General features: G+C 35.9%; 3 protein-coding genes across 3 annotated transcripts in view; 1 reads left to right on the top strand and 2 right to left on the bottom strand.

The window, feature by feature from the left end:
• The window catches only part of LOC103420476 (vicianin hydrolase-like), a 48,987-nt gene that overhangs the window by 7,498 nt on the left and 15,121 nt on the right, over positions 1 to 26,368 (bottom strand). The gene's annotated exons all lie outside the window — the stretch shown is intronic.
• On the top strand, positions 13,052 to 14,930 carry LOC103438492 (linoleate 13S-lipoxygenase 2-1, chloroplastic-like). Its single transcript, XM_029105001.2, has 3 exons — positions 13,052 to 13,381; positions 13,614 to 13,880; positions 14,036 to 14,930. The coding sequence occupies exons 1-3, from the start codon at positions 13,068 to 13,070 to the stop codon at positions 14,793 to 14,795; spliced, it is 1,341 nt and encodes a 446-aa protein (XP_028960834.1). The 5' UTR covers positions 13,052 to 13,067; the 3' UTR covers positions 14,796 to 14,930.
• On the bottom strand, positions 15,019 to 19,170 carry LOC103413468 (O-fucosyltransferase 20-like). The gene is made up of 6 exons (XM_029104999.2): positions 18,184 to 19,170; positions 17,752 to 17,920; positions 17,060 to 17,149; positions 16,655 to 16,938; positions 16,294 to 16,552; positions 15,019 to 15,917 (listed from the first exon to the last, which is right to left on the bottom strand). Exons 1-6 carry the CDS (start codon positions 18,891 to 18,893, stop codon positions 15,681 to 15,683), a joined length of 1,749 nt encoding a protein of 582 aa, XP_028960832.1. The 5' UTR covers positions 18,894 to 19,170; the 3' UTR covers positions 15,019 to 15,680.

The raw sequence follows: 26,368 nt of genomic DNA, 5'->3' as shown, positions 1-26,368 counted from the left end.
TGACAATATCGACTTGCTTCGAAAAACCTTGCTTTTGGAGCTTGTTGGCGCCGAGCTTGACCCCAGTAAGCAAGCAGTACTCTAAGCATACAGAATATATATATATATATATATATATATATAACATTTCCCATTAGAATAAACACAAATAGATTGTCTCACAGCCTCAGCCAGTTTGACCGTACGTAGTTAATAATTATCTTAAATTTATATCTTTACATCCACAAATATTTTTAGAGTTGAGAGTTTTTTTGTTTGATACAAGTGAGTTTTTTTTCTTTCTATTATATTTGTTGTTCATTAATTCGTTCGAGTTTTATTTTTTTTGCACGAAAATAACAAACGATTTGCCCCAAGGTTATTCAAAACAGCCTTTCTTTTTATCTTTATAAAGAAACCAATTGGAAATCAACTCTAATCAGACACCTGATTCAATGGACAGAAATCCCCTTTCAAATCTATTTTCGGACTCTTTCTGTACTTGGATAATCGATTGGTTTCAGGTCTATACAAGTGATTTTAACATATCAGTTTTAGCTTCTAACACATTGTTCCTTATTTATGTTAATTGAATTAAATAAATCAAACAGAATCTACTATCAGAATTACATAATAGGGATGTGTAAGAAGCTAAAAATGATGTGTGAAAATTACTTTCCATATTTATATAGCCCCCTCCAGTTGAAGGATGCCTCAAATAAAATTATTTGAGGAAGAGTGACACTTTGTGGTGCTCATTTCATAACTTTTTTTCAACGATTCAAATTATCTATATTTCAGCTCATCATTATAGATCATACTTGTACAAAATTAGACAAATCCAAAATCATTAAGGTATCTTATGATCCCATATTATACCATATATTTTACCCTATTCTTAGTTACAGTTTATTGGTTATTTTGGTAGAATTTTGATACTTTGAGTTATATTTCTAATATCGGACATTCGACTTCCTCTGAAGCAAAAAGTGATCAAACGAATGAATTTTGGAGTGATTCCAAGTGGAAGATGTTCGTGAGTCTTTCAAGATGATTATATCGAAATTCCAGATTTTTCTACCAAGCCGTTTGACCGTGGTGACGAAATAAAGGCCCAGCGCGCAGCTTTCCCAAATTGACGTTTCTGGATATTTTGGGTATTTTGGAGGTCAAGATGGGATATTTTGAGGAAGATTCCTTCTGAGGATTTGTAGGGGACGTCTCAAGCTTTAAAAAGAGACATTTTGAGATCAAATCGGAGTTAATTTGGTTGGTCAAAAGTGTGATTTTCTGAGAAATCCGAATTTTAGTTCAAATAGGAAACCTTTTATTTTCTGTTTTATTATTTTATTATGTTTCATAGTTTTATTCTAAGACTTTTTAGGGTTTTATTTTGTAGTAGTATAAATAAGACTTTTTAGCAGTTAGGAAAAAAGAAGAGAAGGAGAGGAGAGGAAACGCACAACTTCTGGATTCAAGTTTATTTTCTAGGTGTTTTCTATCCTTATTTTTAATAATATTTTGTTTTATGGTTGTTCGTAACTAATTTCCGTTTGCTAGGGTGAAGCATTGAGCCTTAGCATGAATATGTAGTCTTTATTCAATTGCTTATGATATTATGCATGTTTACTTTGAATTATTAATCACTGTGCTTAAACTGTCTCTATGTCTTAATGCTTAGCTACCATTAGGATGTTTAGATATTTGATGCAATTTTGGTCGGAAGGTTCCCTAAAATTGACGCTGGCTTCTTGTGATTAATAATTGCAATTTCACTTAAGATGAACACCACGTCTTAAGGGTTGCATGGTTTTTCAAAGGGTTTTCATAAAGCATAATGAATCTCTCATGTTCAAATCTGATCCGAACGTCCGGACAGGTTGCATGTTAGATATACGTTCTATGTTGGAGGTTCCAAGTAGAATATAAATTAGGAAAACCTAACCTTCAAAGTTGCATGTGTAATTTATAAGTAATTGATAAAACTACATAGGATTGTTAAGGAGATGGCGGAACCCTAGGCTTTAAACTTTATTTTTCAAAACTATTTTCTTTAGTTTTTCTTTGTTAATTTCTTAAATTGTTTTTATTATTTAAAATTCCAAAATCAACCTTTTCGAAATCTTGTTTTAAATAATTAGCTAAGGATTAGTTTAAATACAAATTATTCATTCAATCTCTGTGGAAAACGACCTTGCTTGAGCTACTATACTACGACTAACTTGTTCTCTTGCAAGTATTTTTTAGTGTTTTTATCCTTAGTTTTGCAGGTGGTAAAAATACCTATCAGTATCCATTTGTAGTGAAGAACATAGACGTGTACGGTTTAAAAAAGAAAAACACTCATTTGACCATTTAATCCAATGGTCAAATGGTTTCACATTAAAGTGATATTTCATAGAGATAATCTTTGAAGGAATACCAAAAAGATTGATAGTTTGATAATTCGAATACGATGTGAAGTGAACACAAAGAATCTCTATGTGGGATCCCTTCATGGTAGGAGACTATATATTACACACATATATCAGGCCCTTTTATGCAAAGGGATTCCCATTTTTTTTTAAAAAATGGGGATTAGGTGTTGGGCTCACTCCACATCGAACTTCAACGATCCGAACAGTCTATTTTGTAAGTCTTGATTCATAGATCATCCTTACAAAAATTAAACCATTTGCCTATTTAATTATCAAAATAAAATTTCATTGTTTCTTATATAACAAAGTATTCGTTAATTTCTTTGAACCCAACTAGATGTTTTAAACATTTCCGATTTAGCTAATATTTTGTAAGGATGATCTATCATGAGGTGCAACTTGAAAAATAAACAGTTCGGATCGTTAAAGTTCAATGTAGTGTGGACCATACAACTAATCCCCATTTTTATATAAAAAAAAATAGAGATCTCTTTCCTTAAAGATTTCATATATATGTGTGTGTGTAAACTAATCCCCATTTTTATAAAAAATAAAATAAAATAAAATAAAAAGAGATCCATTCCCTTAAAGAGTGTGTGTGTAAACTAATCCCCATTTTTATATAAAATAAAATAAAAAGAGATCCATTCCCTTAAAGATTTCATATATGTGTGTGTGCGCGTGCACGCAAACACAAATAACTATTTTCATTAGGGCTGCTCATTTTACCAACTCTTTTGTTGTTTTCATTTTTTTTTCTTTTTTTTAGTGGGAAAATCTTTGGTTCCGGCTTCTAATTGACCAAAATCTTAGATTTAAAGTTTATTAATTTGAATACTTTAATTGAAGGACAAAAATGTTATTTCGGTATTAATTAAGAAATTTACTAACAACACTTATCAAGTCCTTCCCAAAATCATGCAAAGATTAATACCAAATAGGAATTTTTTATTTTTTTCTCTTCAAATTGAATTGTGAGAAATATGATCAGATTTTTTTTTTCAAAAATAAAATGTTTTATTTTTATTTATAAATATATAGGTACGTTTTAAATTTAAATATAGTTAAATTTTATCATAAAATATGGGTACATTATAAATAAAAAATAAATAATTTTTACACTAAAAATGTTACATTTTATCATGATTCTTTTTTATTTCGTACGAGGAGGTTACGTGAAATGTGAAAATACAAAATAGATCTCGGGGATGTATATCTAATTTAATCTTTCAGGTTAAATTTGTTTTTTGATGGAAAATTAACGGAAGGAATTTTGTGAAAACAATTTGTAGCCTTACGGAATGTGTGTGCAACACAAATCTCAGGGATGAATGTGAATTTAATCTTTGAGGTTGTTTTTGTCATTTGAAGAAAATTTATGATGGTATCATCATTTTTGGATGAAAATTAAGGGTTTAGGGGCTTTGTGAAAATAATTTGGTACCTGAGGAGCTGTTGAGTGTATTTTCCAAAACCTTAGAAAGTTTTTGTGGACAAACAACAGGATCTAGATCTACACCATAAGAAGAGGGAAAGGTTTGAATCTGAGACGCAGTGGTTTAAAGAGGAATGCCATATCCATCCAAACCATTCACCACTTGGTCATTGTTTCTCTTTCCGCAATATTGTTTTTTGCAAACATGAATCCTACATTGATGAGAGGAGAGACCTTGCATAGCGGAACCTCAATTCTTCACATTAATGGGTTTTATGGTGGATTTTTATCACATTAATGGGACCTCAACTTTCCGGTGGAACCTCAACTTAATTTCTTCATATAGCATATGATTTTACAATTGTATGAACAAATAGCAATTTAAATTTTACAAATACGGATTAATTTATTCACTACATGTTTTTGAATTGGGCTTTGTGGAGACGAGGTTGGAGAAGGAAACAAAGGGGTATGCGTACAATGTGAGCCACAACGACGAGAGGTGGTGTATGAGGCTACTTTCACCATCCCAGCAAGGTTTGGAGACGTTGGAGCTGTTCAGATAGAGAATGAACACCACGAGGAGATCTTCATCAAGAGCATCGACCTCGATGGCTTCCCGAACGGCACTGTTAATATTCCCTGCAATTCCTGGGTTCATTCCAAGTTTGACAACCCTCAGAAGAGAATTTTCTTCACCAACAAGGTCCTCTATTTTAGATCCTTATAAATTTTCCTTGCTTTCTCATTATTATATATGTACGTGTGTGTGGAAGATCAGGCTCAAGGGACAAATATTTTTACACTTTTTTTAGCCATCAAATCTTATAACATCTAATGGTCTTGATTAATAGTGATGTGGAAGCTTTTAAGACTTTGATGATGATGTGGATTATAACTAATGATAAATTTTGGCACTCCCCTGCACTTTAGTTTAGCCTTTTAGAAGGCTATACTATTCCAATTTTGCAGTGCAGTCAATATTTATGTTTTGTACACGTCGTTGATGTATTGTTGAAGTTTTTTTTTTAATCAATAATGCTTTGTTCAAGAAGGAAAAAGTGATCACTTTCTTATCTTCTTTCTTAAGATTACCACTTCTCTCAAAATCTCTGCCTAAACCCCGCCTAGGCGCTAGGCAGCTAGTCACTGTCCCAATTAGTCCCTAGGCACCTGCCTATGTCGTGACCCTCACTAAGACACAAAATCAATAACTTTCTTTTTGCGTTCTATTTTGGCAATAAAATGTAAGAAACTTGTTTTTCAATATTTTCTAACACCATACAATCTATATTTCAATTTTTTTTTTTTTTTTTGCAATTAATGTATGTCATTACAATTAGGTGTTCTTTTAAGTATAAATAGACACTTATTTATACAATATATTATAAATTTACTTAAATCCACCTAGTGCGTAGACCCGCGCCTAAATCATGTCTAGCTACCTAGGCACTTGGCCCCAACCTGATGCCCGTCTAGCGCCAAGCGTCTTTTAGAACATTGAAATTGTTAGCATACAGACTATAATCTTGTATATAAGTTTCAATCAATCTATGAGTATTGAAGAAGAGGAAATGAGAGTTTTAGAGAAAGAGAGAGTTAAGCTTGAAGAAGAAGAAAAGACTCTGCACTCTATTTGATTCATACGCACACACTGAGCACATGTAGCAAGAGCAAATATTACTTAATCTAAGATTACATCTTAGCTGCACACTTGGACTATGATCCAAGGGCTGATATTTAAAGCTGACTTCTTATTATATTTCAGCATATACACTTATAAACTAACACTCCATTCTAAGTGATGTGCTGAAATCACTCCCAAAGCTGTCCTCAGTAATTCAAATCGATCCCTTGCCAAAGCTTTAGTGAATATATCTGCAATCTGCTCTTCAGTCTTGCAGTATACCAGATCAATTTCACCATCTTGAAGTGCATCTCGGATGAAATGAAATTTCCGATTAATGTGCCTGGTTTTGTGATGATGAACTGGATTCTTTGATATGGCAATTGCTGAAGTATTATCACACAACAACTTAGTTGGTTCTGCTTGTTCTTCCCCGAAATTAGAGAGTACAAATCTTAGCCAAATGGCCTGTGCAGTAGCTTCTGCTGCACTGATGTATTCTGCCTCTGCGGTTGAAAGAGAAACACTGCTTTGTTTGATTGAGGCCCAAGAAAACACACCAGAACCAAGATTGAATGCATAGCCAGATGTACTCCTCATATCATCTTCACTTCCACTCCAATCACTATCACAATAACCAACCAACACTACTCATTTTCCCTTCTCATAAACAACTCCATAGTTCACAGTGCCTTGTATGTATCTCAGAACTCTCTTAGCTGTCCCCATATGCTTCTTGGTAGGATTGTGCATAAACCTAGCCAATAAGCTTGCTGCAAACATAATATCTGGCCTTGTTGCTGTCAAATATAGCAAACTTCCCACCATTTGTCTATATAAAGTCTCATCTGCCAGATCACTTCCATCTACTTTTGTAAGTCTTTCATTCATAGCTAATGGTGTTGCAACCGGCTTGCAATCCCTAAGTCCAAATTTCTCAAGCAAAGTCTTTGCATATTTCTTTTGATGCAAGAAGATGTAATTATCTGTCTGCAGTACCCCAAGACCAAGGAAATGATGAAGTAATCCTAGATCAGTCATCTCATATTGTCTCATCATCTCACCTTTGAACTCTGCTATCATCTCCTTTAAACTTCCAGTGTAGATAATATCATCTACATATAGTGACACAATGAGAATGCCACTGTGAAATGTCTTGATATAAAGAGTAGCTTCACTCGGACTTCTGTGGAATCCAGCCTTTGCAAAATAGGAATTTATTTCTTCATACCAAGCTCTTGGAGCTTGTTTCAAACCATATAAAGCTTTCCTGAGCCTGTACACTTTGTCTTCCTTGCCCTGTATAACAAAACCAGATGGTTGATCCACATACACCTCTTCATTCAACACTCCATTTAGAAATGCAGACTTTACATCTAACTGAAATAATTTCCATCCTTTCTGTGCAGCAAGGGCCACCAAAGTTCTCACAGTATCAAGTCTTGCCACTGGTGCAAAAGTTTCATTAAAATCGATTCCAGGCTTCTGAGAGTAACCTTTTGCAACCAACCGTGCTTTGTTTTTCTGCACTGAACCATCCAGATTTAGTTTTGTTTTATAAACCCATTTGACTCCAATGATTGGTTTATCAAATGGTCTATCAACAAGATCCCAAGTATGATTCTTCTCAATCATAGAAATTTCATCTTCCATAGCCTTCTGCCATGATTCATCCTTGGCAGCTTCTTCAAAACATTCGGGTTCTATAATGCACAGATTACACTTCTCATAAATTTCTGCAATGTTTTTGTACTTGAGAGGAGTGTGATCAAAATCCTGTGGACCTGTCATTCTTTCTTGATCAGAGAGCTCAGTAACTAAGCTTGGCCCAACATTCTCTTCACTGAGTGTTTCAGAATCACAAGCACCTCCTTCACAGTTTTGTTCTCCTTCAGACATTTCAATGATCTGGATACTCTCCCTTCTTTCCTTCTGTGCATTCCAATCCCAACATGCTTCTTCATTAAACACAACATTCAATGTTATAAAGTCTATATCCCTTCTCACAACTACCATATCCCAAGAAAATACACCTCTTGCTTGCCAAATCGAATTTTTGTCTCTGTTGACTTGGCACATGAGCATAACACAAAGAACCAAACACCTTTAGATGCTTAATTCCTGGTTTTCTCCCACTGTAAGCTTCAAAAGGTGTCTTCTTATGTAAAGCTTTGGTTGGACATCTATTCAGAATATACACTGAGGTATTAACTGCCTCAGCCCAAAATTCAAGTGGGATGTCCTTCTCCAACATGAGACACTTAGCCATTTCCACAATGGTTCTGTTCTTTCGCTCTGCCACACCGTTTTGTTGTGGTGTGTATGGAGTGGTAAGTTGTCTTTCCATGCCTACATCTTCAACAAACTTGTTAAACTCCATTGAAGTGTATTCACCTCCTCGATCACTCCTAAGCTGCTTTAGATTATAACCACTCTGCAACTCCACAGTGGCTTTGAACTTTTTAAACACACTGAGAACTTCAGATTTATGCCTTAAAAAATAAACCCAACACATCCGGGTGCAGTCATCTATGAAAGTAAGAAAATATCTATTGCCAGCTTTTGTAGTTGTCTGCATCGGACCACAAATGTCACTATGCACAAGCTCTAGAGGAATTGATGCTCTAGTATTAGCTTCCCTTGGAAATGCTTCTCTACATTGTTTGCCGAGAACACAACCTTCACATACTCCTTTAACTACTTTGATTTCTGGTAATCCTACTACCATTTCTTGTTCCTGCATCAATTTCAAACTGCTCATGTTTAGGTGTCCCAATCTTTTATGCCACATAGTAGTAGAAGCACATACATTTGCCTTGAAAGCAATATGTATTCCAGTCTGTAATTTCATTGGAAAACTTCGATTTCCCTTCATTGGAACTTTAGCAACCATGTTGGAATATGAGCTATCATCATAGATTTCCACCTTGTGACCTCCAAACACCAAATAATAACCGTGCTCCATCATTTGACCCACACTGAGCAAATTTTCTTTCAGTCCACGCACAAGCATAACCTCCTTGATATATCTCTTGCCTAGTTTAGTTTCAACTACAAGACTCCATTTACCAGTTACATCAACAAGCTGTCCAGTACCCATTTCAACTTTTGCAGTTACATTCTTATCAATATCCACAAGTAAATCCTCCATTCCAGTCATATGATTGCTACACCCACTATCTACATACCATACATCATCACAGTCCTTTACACTAGTATTAATTTGATTACTAGCATAAAACATGGTAGGTGTAGATTCTACCTTATTTGCATAATTGAGTTGTTGCACTGGTTTCTTGCTATTACAATCCCTTGCAAGATGACCAAACTTATCACAGTTATAACACTTTGGTTTACCCTTGAATCGGCACTCACCAAAATGTAGCTTATCACAATATTTACAAGGATTTCTAGCACCATCAGTGGGTTTGTTATCCCACCTCTTCCCTTTTTCTTTCCAATTCTTATGGTACCTTGCACTTTGATTTCCAGTGAATTTAGCTGGTTTGGGATTCACATTGAGACTAGCAAATGCTTTCTCAGTTTTGTGCTCAGAATGTCTATCTAGACGTAGCTCAAAACTCTTCAAGGAAGCCACTACTTCTTGTACCTCAATCACATCCAAATCCTTCGAATGTTCAATAACAGAGCATATAGAATCATAAGCTGATGGCAAACTAATCAATAACTTTTGAACAATCCTCTCTCGAGATAACTCATCTCCATAACTCCGCATTTGATTTATCAGATCAAATAACTTTGTAAGATAAACAGAAAGTGATTCATCATCTCGCATTCTTGTATATTCAAATTCCCTACGAAGACCTTGCAATTTAACATTTCTAACCTGTTTATCACCATGGTACTCTTGTTGCAGAGTATCTCATGCGCCTTTTGAGGTTTCTTCATAAGAGATTCTGGGAAATATTTCATCTGAAACAGCTCCTTGAATCAGACCCAGAACTTTAGCATCTTTCATCAGTCTCTCAGCTAGAGATAGCTTCTCAATACTGCTCGACTCCTCCTTTTCTTTCTTCTTTCCATCAGATTCACCATCATCCTTCGAATCTGAACTCTCGAAACCTTTCTCAACCAGATCCCACAGTCCGTGAAATTTGAAAATCGTTTTCATCTTAATACTCCAGAACTCATAATTATCACCTTTGAAAATCGGTGTTCTCACCTCACTACTACTCGATCCTGCCATGTTAGACTCAGATCACAATCGACTCGATTTCTGGGTAACACTCTTCACAGATCCAAACGTCCAGTATCAATTGATCAAACCTGGCTCTGAGGCCATGTTAGCATACAGACTATAATCTTGTATATAAGTTTCAATCAATCTATGAGTACTAAAGAAGAGGAAATGAGAGTTTTAGAGAAAGAGAGAGTTAAGCTTGAAGAAGAAGAAAAGACTCTGCACTCTATTTGATTCATACGCACACACTGAGCACATGTAGCAAGAGCAAATATTACTTAATCTAAGATTACATCTTAGCTGCACACTTGGACTATGATCCAAGGGCTGATATTTAAAGCTGACTTCTTATTATATTTCAGCATATACACTTATAAACTAACAGAAATTACCATGTGTTTTGACTGGTTTTGGCTGACTCAGGGCTGGTTTGGTATTGCTGTGCTTTGAAAAAAGCTGCTGTGAGAATAAGCGGCTGTGCTGTGAGAATAAGCGGCTGTGAAAAAAATTAGTTGAGTGTTTGGTAAACTTTTTTGTAAAAGTGCTTTTGAAAAAAAAAAAGCAGTCTGATAGTGGGTCTTTTCATTAAAGGAGCACTGTAGTTCCGTGTGCTTTGAAAAAAAACCAGTTTTCCAAAGCTACAAATAGCAGCTTCAGCTTTTTCCTTTGATTTCAGCTTATTCTCACATCAGCTTCCAAAATAAGCCCTTTTTTTTTTCAGTTTACCAAACATCTAAAACCCTCACAGCTTTTTTTCATGGGTGCTTTTGTTTTAAGCACCTCACTCCCAAACCACCCCTTAGTCTTCCACAAAATTAGTTGATGTGTTAATTTGTGTGAACATGTAATGATTCGAAGCAGTCGTACATACCATCAGAGACTCCAAGTGGGTTGAAGAAGCTAAGAGAATCTGAGCTACAGACTTTGCAAGGAGATGGGGCGGGCCAAAGAAAAACATCTAATAGGATCTACGATTATGATACTTATAACGACCTTGGCGATCCAGACCACGATGATAAACTGGCTAGGCCTGTCCTTGGCGGCAAAGATCACCCGTACCCGAGGAGCTGCAGAACTGGAAGACCACGCTCTGAAAAGGGTAATTATATAACCAACTAATTACATACTAATCCCTCAACCTCTTCTTTCTATCTCACTTGGAATATGAAGTCACGGCACGAGAGATATAGGGAAAAGAGGGGTAGAAACCCTTAGCAGCCAATTAGCTCCCATATATATGAAAATAAAAGGGAGACTTTGGATGCAGTCTTTAGTTATGAATATTCTTTTATTGAAACCTTGTTTGTTTTTAATTTTGATCGAGGTCCTTGAAATTAATGTAATAATTTATTTCTATGTACGTTACTATATTTTTTTAATTAAAAATTAGAAATTTTAGTTGTTTATATAAATGAGATTTTAAATATAAAAAAACCATAATTTGTGGGATTAAAAATATTAAAATATAAATTTTCTATTGTGTGTGTGTATATATATAAACATGGGTACATTCGTCAAAATTAACTAAAAAAATTATTGTATCAAAACATGGGTACATTCTTCAAAATCACAACAACAAAAAAAAGATATTAGGCTTAATAACATTAGTAAATTTCTTCGATTTAATTTGACATGGATACATTTTAAAATCAAAGAAAAAAGAATGTACCCATATAAGTTTAAAAATGGATTAGAAAAAAATTGAATAGATTTTATATAAAAAAAGGGTACATTTTACATATAACAAATTGGTATATTTAAGAATGAGCACATTTTAAGATTAAAAAGTTTTACATGAATGAGTACATATAATTAGCATGGGTACATTTAGCAAAATAAAAAGTACAAATAAAAAAAATATATGGGTACAAATACAAATAAACTTTAAAAAATATGGGCACAAAAAGAAATTAATATATGGGTACAAATTAAAACTGAAAAGAAAATTGGTATAAGTTAAAAAAGAATTACAAATTAAAAATGGGTACAAACTAAAACTAAAAATATATGATAAAAAATTTTAGTCATAAATATAAATATACTAATTGTAACATTTTTAACATTAAATGAATATATTTAGAAATAAAAAAATATTTTATTATTGAAATAATTAATGATGTTATTAATACCAAGGACCTTGATCAAAAATTGAAAATGATTAGGATTTTAATCAATAGAGTAGCAAAATGAAGGATGAGAACCTAATTTCTCCAAAATAAAACAGTGTTCTAGACACTGAAAACTAAAAGTTTGTTTTGGTTTGTGTCTCATAACACACATGTACAAAAATAAATTTGTGTTTATGCCTTTTGAAATGGAAGCTCATGTGCTTCAAGAACTTAATGTTAAGGACAATGATTCAAGCTATGAACCATTTTCTTTTATTATATGCTAATTTCGGATGTGGGAAACTGTATGACTGAGAAACTATGAGAGCAATGTGATTATTGTATCATATATTTTCTACCAATATTGCAGATCCTTTATCGGAACAAAGAAGCAGCAGTGACTATGCACCAAGAAAACAAAGAATCAGCAGTGTGTATGTAACAAGAGATGAAGCGTTTTCAGAGGTGAAACATCTGACATTTTTTACAAAGACACTGAATTCTGTGCTACGTACGTTGATCCCTTCGCTCGAGGCAGCAGGAATTCTTGATCCAGAACCAGAATTTACAGACTTCACAGCCATAGATTCACTGTTTAACGAAGGAGTCACGTTAGAAGATTTCCCAGACAATCTTCAAAGGGCTAGTCAAGACTATCCCATTGCTAGTCGAGGCTATTACAGGTGGCGAAAACAAACTTCTGCTCTTCAAGACCCCTGAAATAATTGACCGTAAGCCTCCCTCCCTCAAATTTCTAAATGATGATTCCCTCTTGAGGAAAACAGACCACGAAATTGTTGGCTTCACCCTGTATATCACTTGTCTTCTATTGCAGGTGATAAATTTGCTTGGTTTAGAGTTGATGCATTTTCCAGGCAAACTCTAGCTGGTCTTAATCCATGTAGTATCGAGATAGTGACGGTATGCTTTCTTTATTATTTTGCTGATACAAGTAGAACTCCTTCACTTCAATCAAGAAATTCAAATTTGTATATTCCATTTATCACCCGAGGTCGCCATCTTCCTTGGTGATCAAGTAATTAAAGAGTTACAAGCGTATCTTGTTTTAGCTGGTTAAACTCTATTTTTTCCTCTAGTGGCAATAAATTCTGTAATTTCCTGATGCAGGAATGGCAATTGAATAGTAAACTTGACCCCGAGATTTATGGATCCCCTGAATCATTGATCACAACAGAAGTGGTTGAGAAGGCGATCAAAGGTTGTATGACTGTCAATGAGATATAATAAACACACCCCAATCTCTTTAACATGCAACCAGGTTATGCAAAATTGCTTGAACATGAAATGTAGGCCTTGGAAGGAAAAAAAGATGTTTATTTTGGATTACCATGACCTGCTCATGCCTTACATAAACAAAGTAAGAGAGATTGAAGGTACCACACTGTATGGTTCTCGTACACTATTCTTCCTCACTGAAGATGGGACACTGAGGCCTATTGCCATTGAACTCACTCGACCGCCTGTTGCTGACAAGCCACAATGGAAGCAAGTCTTTACTCCAACCTGGGATGCCACCGGTCATTGGCTGTGGATTCTTGCTAAAGTCCACGTTCTTGCTCATGACTCTGCCAATCATCAGCTTGTCGTGCACTGGTAAGAAACGCGTACCCAAGATGGCTCAAATCCCTTTTTATATTGGCATTGAGCTACCAAACTAGTCGTGTAAATGGCATTTAAGCTGTAGCAATTAGGAAACCACGAATGTGGAACTTCACATCATGCCTCCTGCTCAAGTGTGCAACTTCGGTTATTGTAGCTGTGGCAATTGGGAACTATGAGACTAAGTCATGGATAATAACTTGTTTGTACTTTTATATTTTCACAGGCTGAGGACTCATTGCAGTACAGAGCCTTACATAATTGCAGCTAATCGACAATTACGCGCAATGAATCCCATCTACAGACTTCTGCACCCTCATTTGCGATATACAATGGCAATCAATGCTCTGGCTCGAGAAAGCCTCATCAATGCAGATGGAATCATTGAGAGCAACTTTTCACTTGGAAAGTACTGCACGGAGTTCAGTTCTGTTGCTTACGACCAGCTTTGGCGCTTTGACATGGAAGCTTTGCCAGAAGATCTCATCAGAAGGTATTATACTTGATAAAACTAGCATAAGACTAATCCAAACTATTTGATGCAGGAAACTTTATACAAAGAAGATTTTCAATTTTTACAAAGAAAACTTCACTGAAAATCCCACAGAATTTGAATTGCTTGTTCATATTTGGTTGATTGGATTTCAGGGGAATGGCAGTTAAGGATCCTACATCTGAGCATGGCTTGAAGCTAACAATTGAAGACTACCCATTTGCAAATGATGGTCTCATTCTGTGGGACGCCATTAAGGAGTGGGTGAGTGCTTATGTGAACCATTACTATCCAGACCCAAATCTTATTGAGTCTGATACGGAGCTTCAAGGTTGGTGGACAGATGTTAGAACCAAAGGTCATGCAGACAAGAAAGATGAGCCATGGTGGCCTGTTTTGAAAACCACGGAAAGTCTGATTCACGCTTTGACTACTATCATTTGGGTAACCGCTGGTCATCATTCAGCAGTGAACTTTGGTCAGTACACGTTTGCCGGATATTTCCCTAACCACCCTACAATTGCTCGAACCAACATGCCAACTGAAGATCCATCTGACGAGTTTTTCCAGAACTTCATGAAGAAACCAGAAATGGCTCTGCTGATGTGCTTCCCCTCACAGATTCAAGCAACAACAGTGATGGCCGTGATAGATGTACTATCGAATCATTCACCCGATGAGGAGTATATTGGTGATAGTCTAGAGCCAGCTTGGGCTGAAAATCCTGTTATAAAGGCCGCATATGAGAGATTCAGTGGCAATTTGAAGAGGCTAGAAGGAATTATTGATGAGAGAAATACCAATATGAAACTGAAAAACAGAGTTGGAGCAGGCGTTGTTCCATACGAGCTTTTGAAGCCATTCTCAACCTCCGGTGTCACAGGAATGGGAGTTCCAAACAGCATCTCTATCTAAATTTGATGATGAGGAATCGGTGTTCCAAACAGCATCTCTGTCTAGATTTTAGGTTGATGTTGTAAAAACTCTTTATGTATTCTATTTGGCCCTTAATAAATCAATAATACGGGGTGCTTAAAGTTCTGATGAAAACTGTTCCATGATTCCACCCAACTCGAACTAGTAACATCAGATAATTTGCGGATTGGAACAAGTAATATCAGATCACTAATGGGAAAGGTTAAGGTCCAGAGTGTAACTTGTTTCTTTGTTTCAAAGTACAGAGATCATTACATGAAAGTTACAAATTTCAGCGCTAACTGACGCTGCTGCAACTTCCGTATGCAGAGCCGGAAAATATGTCAACAGCAACATGATGTGAGCTTGTGAAACAGATATATAGCTTATTACTTGAAGTATGCTTATATACACGTATGTCTATATTATACATCGACGTGGTACAATAAATGAATGAACCAAAATGTGGAAAATCTATCCTAAAAGAATTCTTCCTACAAAGAATTAAAGAATTAGGGGACCTTCGCCTTCTGCTGAGTTGCTCATGAAAGTCCGGAAGTGAATCCAGGTGACAGTGAAGCTTCAGAGTTTCTCTCCACAGAACCTTATACGATGTTGTCTTATAAGCAGACATTTGTCTTGCCTCACTTGAATTTGTACACCAAGGAAGGAGTGTAGAAGAAACAATGTGAGCAAACTCACAAAATGAGTGTGATGCTGCGGTTGCTCTTAAAATCACCGTCCATCCAAAGAACCATCATTGCACTGGAGAACAAACCACTTTTCAGAAGGCTCAAATTCAAGGGATTTGCTGAGAAATTCAAATTTTTCGATTAGGTGGTCCATTGCAGAGTTAGCATTGTGCTCGAAATCTTCAGCAGTGACTCACATGTACGAATGAGTATTAGTATCATTGCACATGCACTCCGGAACGGGGTACTTTGTGACATCTTTTCCAACTCTACTACTCCTGAGGTCTGGCTGTCCTAAGGAATCTCTGTGCAATTCCTTTATGATCCTATTGAACTCTGCTTCAGGGAGAGAAGAGTTCAGAAAGTACGGAAGCATATGCCTCTTGTCTGGGGTTATATACTTCTTGTGGCCAGCATAGGCACGATGTCCCTGAAAGAGAATACAAAACTTGGTGTAAGTGAAGTCTCCATCAATTTAGATAAGCAAACTATGTAAAAGAACTATTAGTATGATAATTTCATATTGTTCGTCTTCCATGCATATTTTCTCAACACATATTTCTTTTTATTGCTCCAAATTGGAAAGGCCTCAATGACACATCGCTCATATTTCAGATCAGTTGACAATGTGAGATCAGTTGTGCATTTATCCAAGCATTTCATTTGTTTCACTAGATTTATTTTGAGCATTTTGTGCATTTATCTAAGCATTACTGGTTAACTTGATGTATTTTGATCATATTTGTTAATTGTTTTATCTAGCATATAGTATATACATTTACTAAAACAAAAACGAATAACTATACCTGCATAACATGGCCCATATTTCCCCCATGAGAAGGCATGAAGACATCACTATTCTCGGAAACTATATAATCAATGGCAGCCATGACAGAAGCTCTGTTTGCAAAAGGTTCTAGTTCACCAGGCAAAGCAAGATCTTCCTTATTGTAAAAATGGGGAAATTCTTCAATTAACGGTAGTAAGGCTTCTTTTCCACCAAAAGGCTGCCCGCCAGCCCAATATATTCTTGCACTTTTTGGAGCTCCAAGAGCTTTAAGCAACCTAAAACACAAGATTTGGTTTGTCAGAAAACTCTCTGCTACAAAAAAAAAAAAAAAAAAATCTATTTGGTTTAATTAAAATGCCTAAATGTGACTATCATACCTGGTCACCTCCACGGCATTCAAGGGGCAGAGACCTGCAAGTTTTCTTTCATGGTAAGTCATGTTTGATCTTCCAGTTAGGAGCTCTGGCCGCCGTATCCTCTCATTGTAAACTATCTCATCATATTCAGGACTCAAACCAGGAAGACAACCGGTCCTCACCCATACGTCCTTCTCCATTCTTAAATGAAGCGCAAGGTAAGGACCCTTATTGCGCATCCTCTCTGCAAGCTTGTTACCAATTCCCAAAATTGGAGGAGCAAACCTCAATGCATGAAAAGCAACCTGAAGTCAAACAAGGAAGAGATTACAGTCAGCCGTCTATAGGACCTTGTTCCAATTCTGTAATGAAACAAAGTCAGCTAGCATATACAAAAATAAAATATAAACATATTTAGCGAATTACCTTGAATCGAAGCTTTTGAAGATCAGAGGGAAGATCCTTAGAGAGCCTTGAATCCAAGCCTCTTAGAAGCAGAACCCCTTCTCTTTTAATCTGCATAGAAAAGGAGGAATTAGCATAATTTATAGTGCCAATTGAAATTCCACAGGAAATTCGTTTGTAAAACCACAAATAACAAAACCGATAAACAGGGTTAAAAAAATCATGTTACGATATTAGACACAAGGAAAATGAATTAAGCATGATCAGAAAACCCTGAAATCGTCATTTGTTTTATATAGTTAAAATGTTCGGCAGCACATAAAGTATATCTGCAGTCTGCACAAGGTTTACATAATAAGGACAATATTTTAGTCATAAAGGTTGGACTGGACGGCTCTTCAATTGTGTTACCACGGCATGGTTAGACTATATTTCTAACAGTTATAGCTATTGAGGGCTTCCCATGCTATTGTAGCAACACTTGTAGACTAAAATATGAGAACAACCGTTAGAAAGCTGACATTTTTCGTAGGAACGCACCAGCAAAAACAAACAACCAAACAAAATTTTTTTGGTGTCACTAGGCCCACAAATAACAAACTAAACAACTGCTAAAGCATCTTTTCCTCTATTCCATATTTCCTTAATTCAAATATTTAGGAAAAACAACCGGGTTGCTTCAATGCAAGCACAAAGACAGCAATGATTCTTACCCTCTTGTGATAATGCGACCGAATCCAATTAGGCGAAGCATGTAGAGGAGTCCGTTTCTCCTCCACTGGCCTTGTCATTATATGCGTCGATGGTAGTGCAGAAACTATCCGAACATCGTCAGCAAGAACTTCCTTAAAGTGCTTCAAATCAAATATATCAGAAAATTCACTGCACCCATCAAACGAAACACAGAAAATCAATTTCAGTCTCCTAAGCAAATATATTGCAACATAAGCTATTCATAAACCAACAACAACAAATCCTAACTATTCGTGGGGGCGGAATCGGGTAATAAACCATTCTAAAAAGGAAATATAATAATTTAGCATAATTCTATGAATCATGATACACAACAACACTAACTCATTGAATCCAATAAAAGGCAAGTAATTTAGTGAGAAAAATGTGAGTTGAGTTGCAACATTGTATACCTTTCATCTCCCCAGATGACATTAACTTGAAAAATAGGAACCACCAGAGCAGCTCCAAGAATCCTGGCAATAACAACAGCATCGACAATCTGATTCCTCTGCTGGTTCATCCCACCAGAAACCACAACAATCAGGTATTTAGTCCTGTCCTTCACTATCCCTTCACTAGCTCTTTTATACTCCGTCGTCAAATCCAAGCACGGCCGATACCTCAAACCATCCGGCTGCTTCCAAAACTGACTCCCATCAGCTTCCTCTCCGACCTTCCCACTGTTTGGCTCAACCCCCACCTCTGATTGCAAAACCCCACTCGAAATCAACGGCTGGGATTCGCTCAAAACCTCGACTTGGTGGCTGTTTTCACCGTTTGAAGCAAAACCCATGTGTGATTTTAAGTACCTATTGGAGACCAAGTCCTGGAGCTGAGTTGTGGAACATGGGTATGGAGAGTACGGGACTAAACGGTCGAAATTGAATCCCAGCTTCAGCATCCCAATAATTCCAAAGAGGAAGAGGAAGAAAACCCAGAACTTTGGGGTCCTGTAGTTGCTGAGCCAGCTCAAGCAGCTGCTACTTTTGCTCCTTGAAGATTTCTTGGGAGAAACGAGGAGCGATTGCAGAGAAGAGGAAGACAGAGAGTTGATAATCTGAGAAGGGACTGAAATGTAAGAAAGCTTCTTGGTGGTGCTGTTGTTCTTCGACCTCGCCATTGATAGGCTGAGAAACACTGTAATAACTCTCTCTTCTTCTTATTTCAAGAAAGAAAAGAAAAAAGTTGAGATTTTTTTATGGGTTTATTTATTTATGAGATTCCTTCACTCGCATTGACCACTCGGAGGGAGAGGGAGGGAGAGAGAGAGAGAGAGAGAGAGAGAGAGAGAGAGAGATGGTGTGAAACAGGCGGCGGGAACGCGGAAGCCTGAGAAGAATCGTACGCGTTAACGTTTATATTTATGAAAGAACAAGGGGTAGGAAAGGTAAGCCCGCAGCTTCACAGAGAGACTTCAGCTGGTTTATTTATATACAATTGGCTAAGTGGGATGTGAACTATTAAATCCTGTCCCTAACATTGTTTAATTAATTTTTTTTTTAATTTTCTGACAGGACTCTATCTCTAAATACATTATACATGGTTTCTTATAAACCTTTTTTTTTGGGCAAAAACACATACCGGTGATTATATACACACACAATGTCATATCTGCGTTACTAGCTGCATCAGCAATATCAACGATATCTTCCTAACAAATGACTTTATTTAGCACAATTTGTTGAGCAACCTATTTAGAAAGTAAAAACAACTATATTCACAAGGAATTCGAACATAGAATTTCAAGATTCAAAAGTAAATAGTTATATATATATATATATATATATATATTTGAGCTACAAACATCCTATTGTTTTATTATGAGATAGTTAATAACCGTTTCGTTTTTAATTTTAATTTTTTTAAAGTTAAAAATTGATTGAAAACTAATTTTAGTTTTTTTAAGTTTTCACAAATATGAAAACTAATAATTGAAACAAAGTTTGAAAACTAAAAAAAAAACTTCCAGTTTTCAAATGTAATTACAAAATAAATTTTAATTTATAAAAATAAAAACTGATATGATTATTACACGAATTTTGTAAAAGATTTTAAGGTAATGCTAGAGAGACCAAAATGTAAACCTAATGATGTGGTTGTTGATGACTAAATTATTAACTAAATATCAATTAACATACTTATTTTCTATTAGTAACATATCATTTAATATGCAAATTTGATTTTTCTAGTATTATCCTTTTATACGTGTTTAATGGTTGTATTTTTATTTGGATACAAGGAGTCCAATATTAAACACATGGTTAATTGACCAAAAAAGAAACACATGGTTAATTAATGGTATAAGCCGAGCAACATTTTGGCATGGGTCAACAAAATTAAGTTTCAAGTTTATTTACCTAGTTTTTTTTTTTCAGCAACTGTAATTATTTGGGAAGGAGTGAATTTAATTTTATAATAATATAGTTCAAATTAACTTTTAACGAAAATCGAATTTAAAATTTTTTACTTATAAATAGAAGAATTTTAATAAATTGTAATACTAAGGTGCAGTTTTAAATTTATTTTAAAAAGGGAGGGACAACTTACATCTCGAGGAGTATGCGTGTCGTGTTGAAGTATAGCCCGCTGGCTAAATAAACAAGATGAAAGGTGCAGCCAGCAGAGAGAGAGAGAGAGAGAGAGAGGGTGAAGGGGGGGGGGCACCACCATGTGACTCTCTTCCCAACAGCCTGGATTATTATTGGTCTCTATGCCTAATGTCCCTCCCAAATCAGACCAATAGGGAGCTATAGACCTATGACATACCCAACTCCCTCCCGAAGCTGCCCAACTGGCACTGCTCTGCTTTACCATGCTGGCATACTTTCCCACGTGGCAGATAGTGACTTCTCAATTCCCCTGCCACATGGGATTTTCCTTTTTCTTACTTTTCTGTTGTTGGGGTTTGATCATTTTCTGGGGCCCAAAAAATTACTTAATCCCAGGTTACATGTAGAGTTGGATTTGGGACAAATAAAGAATGGATAATGGGATGTTTCTTTTGGCTGTAATTATGGATGGATTTTTTTGCCAAATTAACATGTCAATCGAATTACCAATTGTATCATATCGATTTTATACCAAATTTTTTATGTCAATCGGTAATGGTACGATATTATACCATATCAAAATTTTGTGGTACGGTTTGGTAATAGATACCATTACCACAGTATTAATGTATCGTATCAAAAATATAATATATAATTATAGAACACATATTTATAATATATATATATATATATATTTATTTATAATATTCCAATAATTTGAAAATAAAACCTACTTATATTAGCATTGTTGTTTGTGACTTGAATTTGAAATCAAACACAAAAGAGTTTCCAATTCTTTTACAAATAACCAAATATATCTTTGCAATCTCCACTTCTATCGTTGCTAGTGAAAATGCATTTAGCCTATGGAGGAGGGTTATGGACCCTTTTAGGCCATCCTTGACTCCTAAAATGATAGAGGTACTAGTGTGTACTAATGATGGGCTTAGGGTGGATAAAGTAAATTTCAAGAAGAACCCAACGGAAGATATGCTTCAATTTAACAAGAAAATGGAAGAAGTGAAAACAAGTAAGATATGCTTTAAACATTTTAGTAAATTTGTTATTAAATGGTTTTCAACTTTAATTCTTCTTACTACTAATATGTTTTCTTTGTTTGTAATCTAGGTTTGACACAAGCTCAATCTTCAACAAGTTCAATGCCACCTCCAAAAGTTTCGATATTTCAAGCTTGAAGAATTGATCAATGAATTTTACTTTTTGAAGTTTAGTTCCAATTTTCATTTCGTTTGAAACTTTAACTTCTATTTGGATTGTTAACTTCTATTTGTTTTGGTTCGTAACTTCTATTTGGAATGTAAACTTAATTTTCATCATGAATCTTGATGCATCATTTGAATTATTGTGTGTGTGAATTGTGAATGAAAAATAATAGATGAATTTAGGCTACAATGTATGAGATAAAGGTACCCCAAAAAAAGTTATGCCCTTGAATTGGGTTAAAAAAAACAAAAACAGACTGTCCCAAAACAAAGTGGCAATTACCATTGTCATTCCTTACCAACCGAACTATTTGGTAATACCGAACTTCGGTACACTGAAAGTTTGATACGGTAATGGTAATAGATTTTGCCAAATTGAAAGTTTGGTACGGTAATTGGTATTAGGGCTTTGGTACAGTAACCGTACCGAACCCACCAATAGCTATAATCGATTTATGAATTCAAACCTTATATTTGAGTCTAAATATGAAGCCAATCATTTCCAATTTACAAGAGAGAAAATTTATATTTATTTTTTCGAAAATAAGATTTAAATTTGGTTTTCAATATGAAATTTGAGTTTAAGATGGACCCTATGCCAACGAGAAAGATATTATTCATCCAAAAAAAATAAGATATGAATTTTGAGCACAATAATTTTCAATGCACATAGTCAAAACTCTCAAAATTTAAGTTCTAAAAATGCAATGTTTTCTTCTCTAATGCAAAGACTTAAATCTTAAAATTCAAAATATAAGAACATAGGTTTAAGAATACAAGTCCTTGCATGGAAGAAGAAAAAAAAAATTTCACACTCACCACTTTTTTGAGACTCAAATATAAGAAAATAGGTTTAAGAATTGAGTCTTTGCATTGGAGATGGTCTTTTTACTTTTTTTTTAGGGGGGGGGAATTACACTTTACCACCTTAGGTTTGAGGTATATTACAATCTCATACAACATATGTTGATGCATAAAATCAGTGGGGACTTTGGTACAACAAAAAGTGTTAAGTTTGTGACCTTTGCTAGATTGCTCCGGTCACTAGTGTGGATAAGTATGTAAATGGATAAAGACAGGGAAGCAAACACAAGATGTACGTGGTTCACCCAGATTGGCTACGTCCACGGAGTAGAGGAGTTCTCATTAATGTGAAGGGTTTACACAAGTAAATAGGTTCAAGCTCTCATTTAGTGAGTACTAGTGAATGATCTAGTACAAATGACATTAGGAAATATTGTGGGAGAATGATCTCCTTTTATAAAAGAGAGTTTCTAGCTTTGTTTTGACATTGACAAGTGTCGTGTTGTGATTAGCTTCTGATGTTAACATGTGTCGCGCTATGATTGACTTCTGATGTCAACACATGTCGCGCTATGATTGGCCTTCTGGTTGGAGGGAAACTCTTATGGGTCCTTGACGGTATAACGTTGATCGGTGCTCGGTAGTTTCGGGATTGATCAAGTATGGTACGAACAGTGCTCCCTTAAGTTCCCGAGTGAGGGAAGCTCCTCGGTTGGGGACTTGCAAGATCTAAGCCGCTGAGTAATCACGAAACTTCTAAGTACCGAAGTGTGGTATCGTTTTCACTTGCCTTATTTGTCTCATAGGTAGATGTCGCATCTTCTCTGGAAATACTTTTCCTCCATCCATGGGTGGTATCTTTAACCGGTGGAGATGCACAAGGTAATGTATCAATTTCACTTGAAGCTTACTTGTAGTTTCAGGCTTGATCAAGCGCGATACAAACCATGTAATAGGAGTTCCCCAAGTCGCCGAGCTAGGAGATATGTCGAAAGAGGTGATAGACAAGGTAAGCAATCAGAGTTCCAAGCAATCAATCCCATATCAGACTTTGACAAAAAAAATAAAAAAATCCCATATCAGAAGTTTCATTTTGAGTTCCGGCTGATTGTCCTCATTCTCCCTATCTTGCAGGCAACAAGAAGGATAAAGAGAAGAAAAATGAGAAGAGATGATATGAACCGCATTGAACGATTTGGTTTTGCTGTTTTGAAACGATTTCGGTTTTGAAATAGAACCGCAATATAGAAAATGGTTTGGTTTCGGTTTTGGCTTTTGAAAACCGTACCATAAATATTAATAAACATTTAATTAAATGTCCATATTAGATTTCATGTTTTAATTGGTTGCTTGTTAGAATCTATACACTTAATATGGACTCAACCACACTAGAATATCATCATTCATCACTTTTTTCGATCATTAACTTGAAGGACCTTTGTTATTTTATACCATCATACACACACACACACATACATGTACAAGGGTGGACTAATCATGTTATCAAGAGTCGAACAATGATCTAATGAAGTCCACTCATTTGAAGCATGATATCACATATTCTAGTATGAAAGTTTCGCTCACATTTAATGAATTCAAAGTTATTTAACTTGTTTTATGTTATACCTTGTACGGGACACCCTTTTGTTGCACAAACCATATTTTAACATCACAACTGCATGCAACATGCTAATTGTTTACATAACAAATGTCTTTTTCTTATTGCTATTGGGAAATGTTTATTAATATGTTAAATTGCAAATTGTACATTTTTTCTTAAAAACCAAACCAAAACTGTTTGAAACCGCACCGAACCGAACCGAACGGTTTGGTTTCATTTCATTTTGGCTTCAAAACCGCACCGAACCAAACCGTAAAAAATTTCAATTTTGGTTTCAGTTTCACTCAAAACCGCACCAAACCAAACCGTGCCCACCCCTAGTTTCCTACAGACGGTGCCAAATGTTGATGCACAAAATCAGTGGGGACTTTGGTACAACAGAAAGTGTTAAGTTTGTGACCTTTCCTAGATTGCTCCGGTCACTAGTGTGGATAAGTATGTAAATGGATAGAGACATGGAAGCAAACACAAGATGTACGTGGTTCACCAAAATTGGCTATGTCCACGGAGTAAAGGAGTTCTCATTAATTGTGAAGGGTTTACACAAGTACATAGGTTCAAGCTCTCCTTTAGTGAGTACTAGTGAATGATCTAGTACAAATGACATTAGGAAATATTATGGGAAAATGATCTCCTTTTATAGAAGAAAGTTTCTAGCTTTGTTTTGACATAGACACATGTCGTGTTGTGATTGGCTTCTGATGTTGACACGTGTCGCGCTGTGATTGACCTCCTAGTTGGAGGGAAACTCTTATGGGTCCTTGACAGTATAACGTTGACCGGTTGTTAGTAGTTTCGGGATTGATCAAGTATGGTACAAACAACATCTTCAAAACATTTCACTTTCATACCTCACGTACTATTTTATTTCAATATAATACATCCATTATATTTTCCATCCATCGATCCGTTAAGATATGACATGGCGGCCACATTTGTGCCACGTGGCAAAAAAATAATTTTTTATTCATTTACAATATTATAATAATTTACCCTATTTAAATTTTAAAATAAAATAAAATAAAAAACCAAACAAACCCAGATTACCCATCTTCTCCCACCTATCCCGACCCCCCCTCACCTTCACCGAGCCCAAACCCCTCCACCTCTGATGCTCTTCATCGCCACCATGTCCAACCCTCTCTTCCTCACACTCCTCATCCACCTACTCGTTGCTACCGGGGCCCACTCCGACCACCCTCCCTTCTCTCTCCCCAGGACCCACTCTCTTCACCACTTGTTCGGGCCTAATCGGGATTCCCAAATCCGGTCACATAACCTTCACATCAAATCTGAAACAAACTCACCAACCCATAAACCAAATAAGAAAGAATCACAAAAAAGAAAGAAAAAATTGGAAGTAAATGTAAAATAACAAGAGAGAGAGAGAGAGAGAGAGAGAGATAGCAAATTAGAGGCAGGCGAGGGGTTGAGTGGCGGCGGGGGAAGGGAGTTGAGGGAAGGGAAGGAGTTGGAAACGAGGCTCTATAAATAGTTCAGACAGAAGGATTTGGGTTCCGGTTCGGCGTCGTCTTCGGCGGTAGGTTTTGGCCAGGGAATGGGAGATGAAGAGAGTTGAGGAGGGAGAATGTGGGTCGAGAAGGTGAAGAGGGATGAGTGGTCTGGGGGCTGCGATGGTGATGGGGAAGGGCTGCGGTGGTGATGGGAGGAGAGGGAGATGGAGGAAGGTTTCTGGGTTTGTTTGCAGGGGTGGGGGTTTCAATTTGGTTTTTTTTTTAAGGGTAAATTATTATAATATTTTAAATGAATAAAAAAAAAAAATTTGTCACGTGGCACACATTTGGCAGCCACGTGGCACAAATGTGGCCACCACGTCAACTCTTAACGGGTCAATGGATGAAAAATGTAACGGATGTATTATATTGAAATAAATAGTATGTAAGGTATGAAAGTGAAATGTTTTAAGATGTTGTATGAGATTGTAATAAACTTCAAACCTGATATGGTAAAGTGTAATTTACCCTCTCTTTTTTCTCTCTTCTTTTCTTTGTGATTAAGTTCTTTGCAAGTAATTTTTATTGTGAGTTCGATTCCTGTAGGGGACCAGATTGACTAAGGCTAATCCCCTTAAAGACGATTATTTTAGTGGTGCAAATTTAGTAGTTACAACCAATTATTAAGAATCAAACTATTAGCTAGTCCACATAGAATGGCTAGAGAGATCAAGAAAGATATATACAATATTGCCTCGTATAAATTTGTGTGAAGAAAGGACATTATTTCATATATAAATCAGTTCTTGATAAAACATTCCTCTTGTTAATGTTTGAAGAGGTTCAAAGTGAAAATCTCCTCTCCCTCCCTTGTTAATATAATAAAGTTAATATGACATATTTATATTTAACGGTGAGAGAATAAATTGATTTTAAATCGTCAT

Source organism: Malus domestica, chromosome 07 (genome assembly GCF_042453785.1).
Source record: "Malus domestica chromosome 07, GDT2T_hap1".
NCBI classification, from domain to species: domain Eukaryota; kingdom Viridiplantae; phylum Streptophyta; class Magnoliopsida; order Rosales; family Rosaceae; genus Malus; species Malus domestica.
Note: the sequence above shows the minus strand (reverse complement) of the source record. Positions and strands in the feature narration are given on the sequence as shown.

Excerpts from the sequence above, each read along its gene's own strand:
- LOC103438492 (XM_029105001.2), top strand. The coding sequence starts at position 13,068 with ATGAAATGTAGGCCTTGGAAGGAAAAAAAGATGTTTATTTTGGATTAC. Across the intron at positions 13,382-13,613 it reads CATCAGCTTGTCGTGCACTG|GCTGAGGACTCATTGCAGTA; the intron begins GTAAGAAACGCG and ends ATATTTTCACAG. Across the intron at positions 13,881-14,035 it reads CCAGAAGATCTCATCAGAAG|GGGAATGGCAGTTAAGGATC; the intron begins GTATTATACTTG and ends ATTGGATTTCAG.
- LOC103413468 (XM_029104999.2), bottom strand. The coding sequence starts at position 18,893 with ATGGCGAGGTCGAAGAACAACAGCACCACCAAGAAGCTTTCTTACATT. Across the intron at positions 17,150-17,751 it reads GGTCGCATTATCACAAGAGG|ATTAAAAGAGAAGGGGTTCT; the intron begins GTAAGAATCATT and ends TTTTCTATGCAG. Across the intron at positions 16,939-17,059 it reads TTCAAAAGCTTCGATTCAAG|GTTGCTTTTCATGCATTGAG; the intron begins GTAATTCGCTAA and ends GTTTGACTTCAG.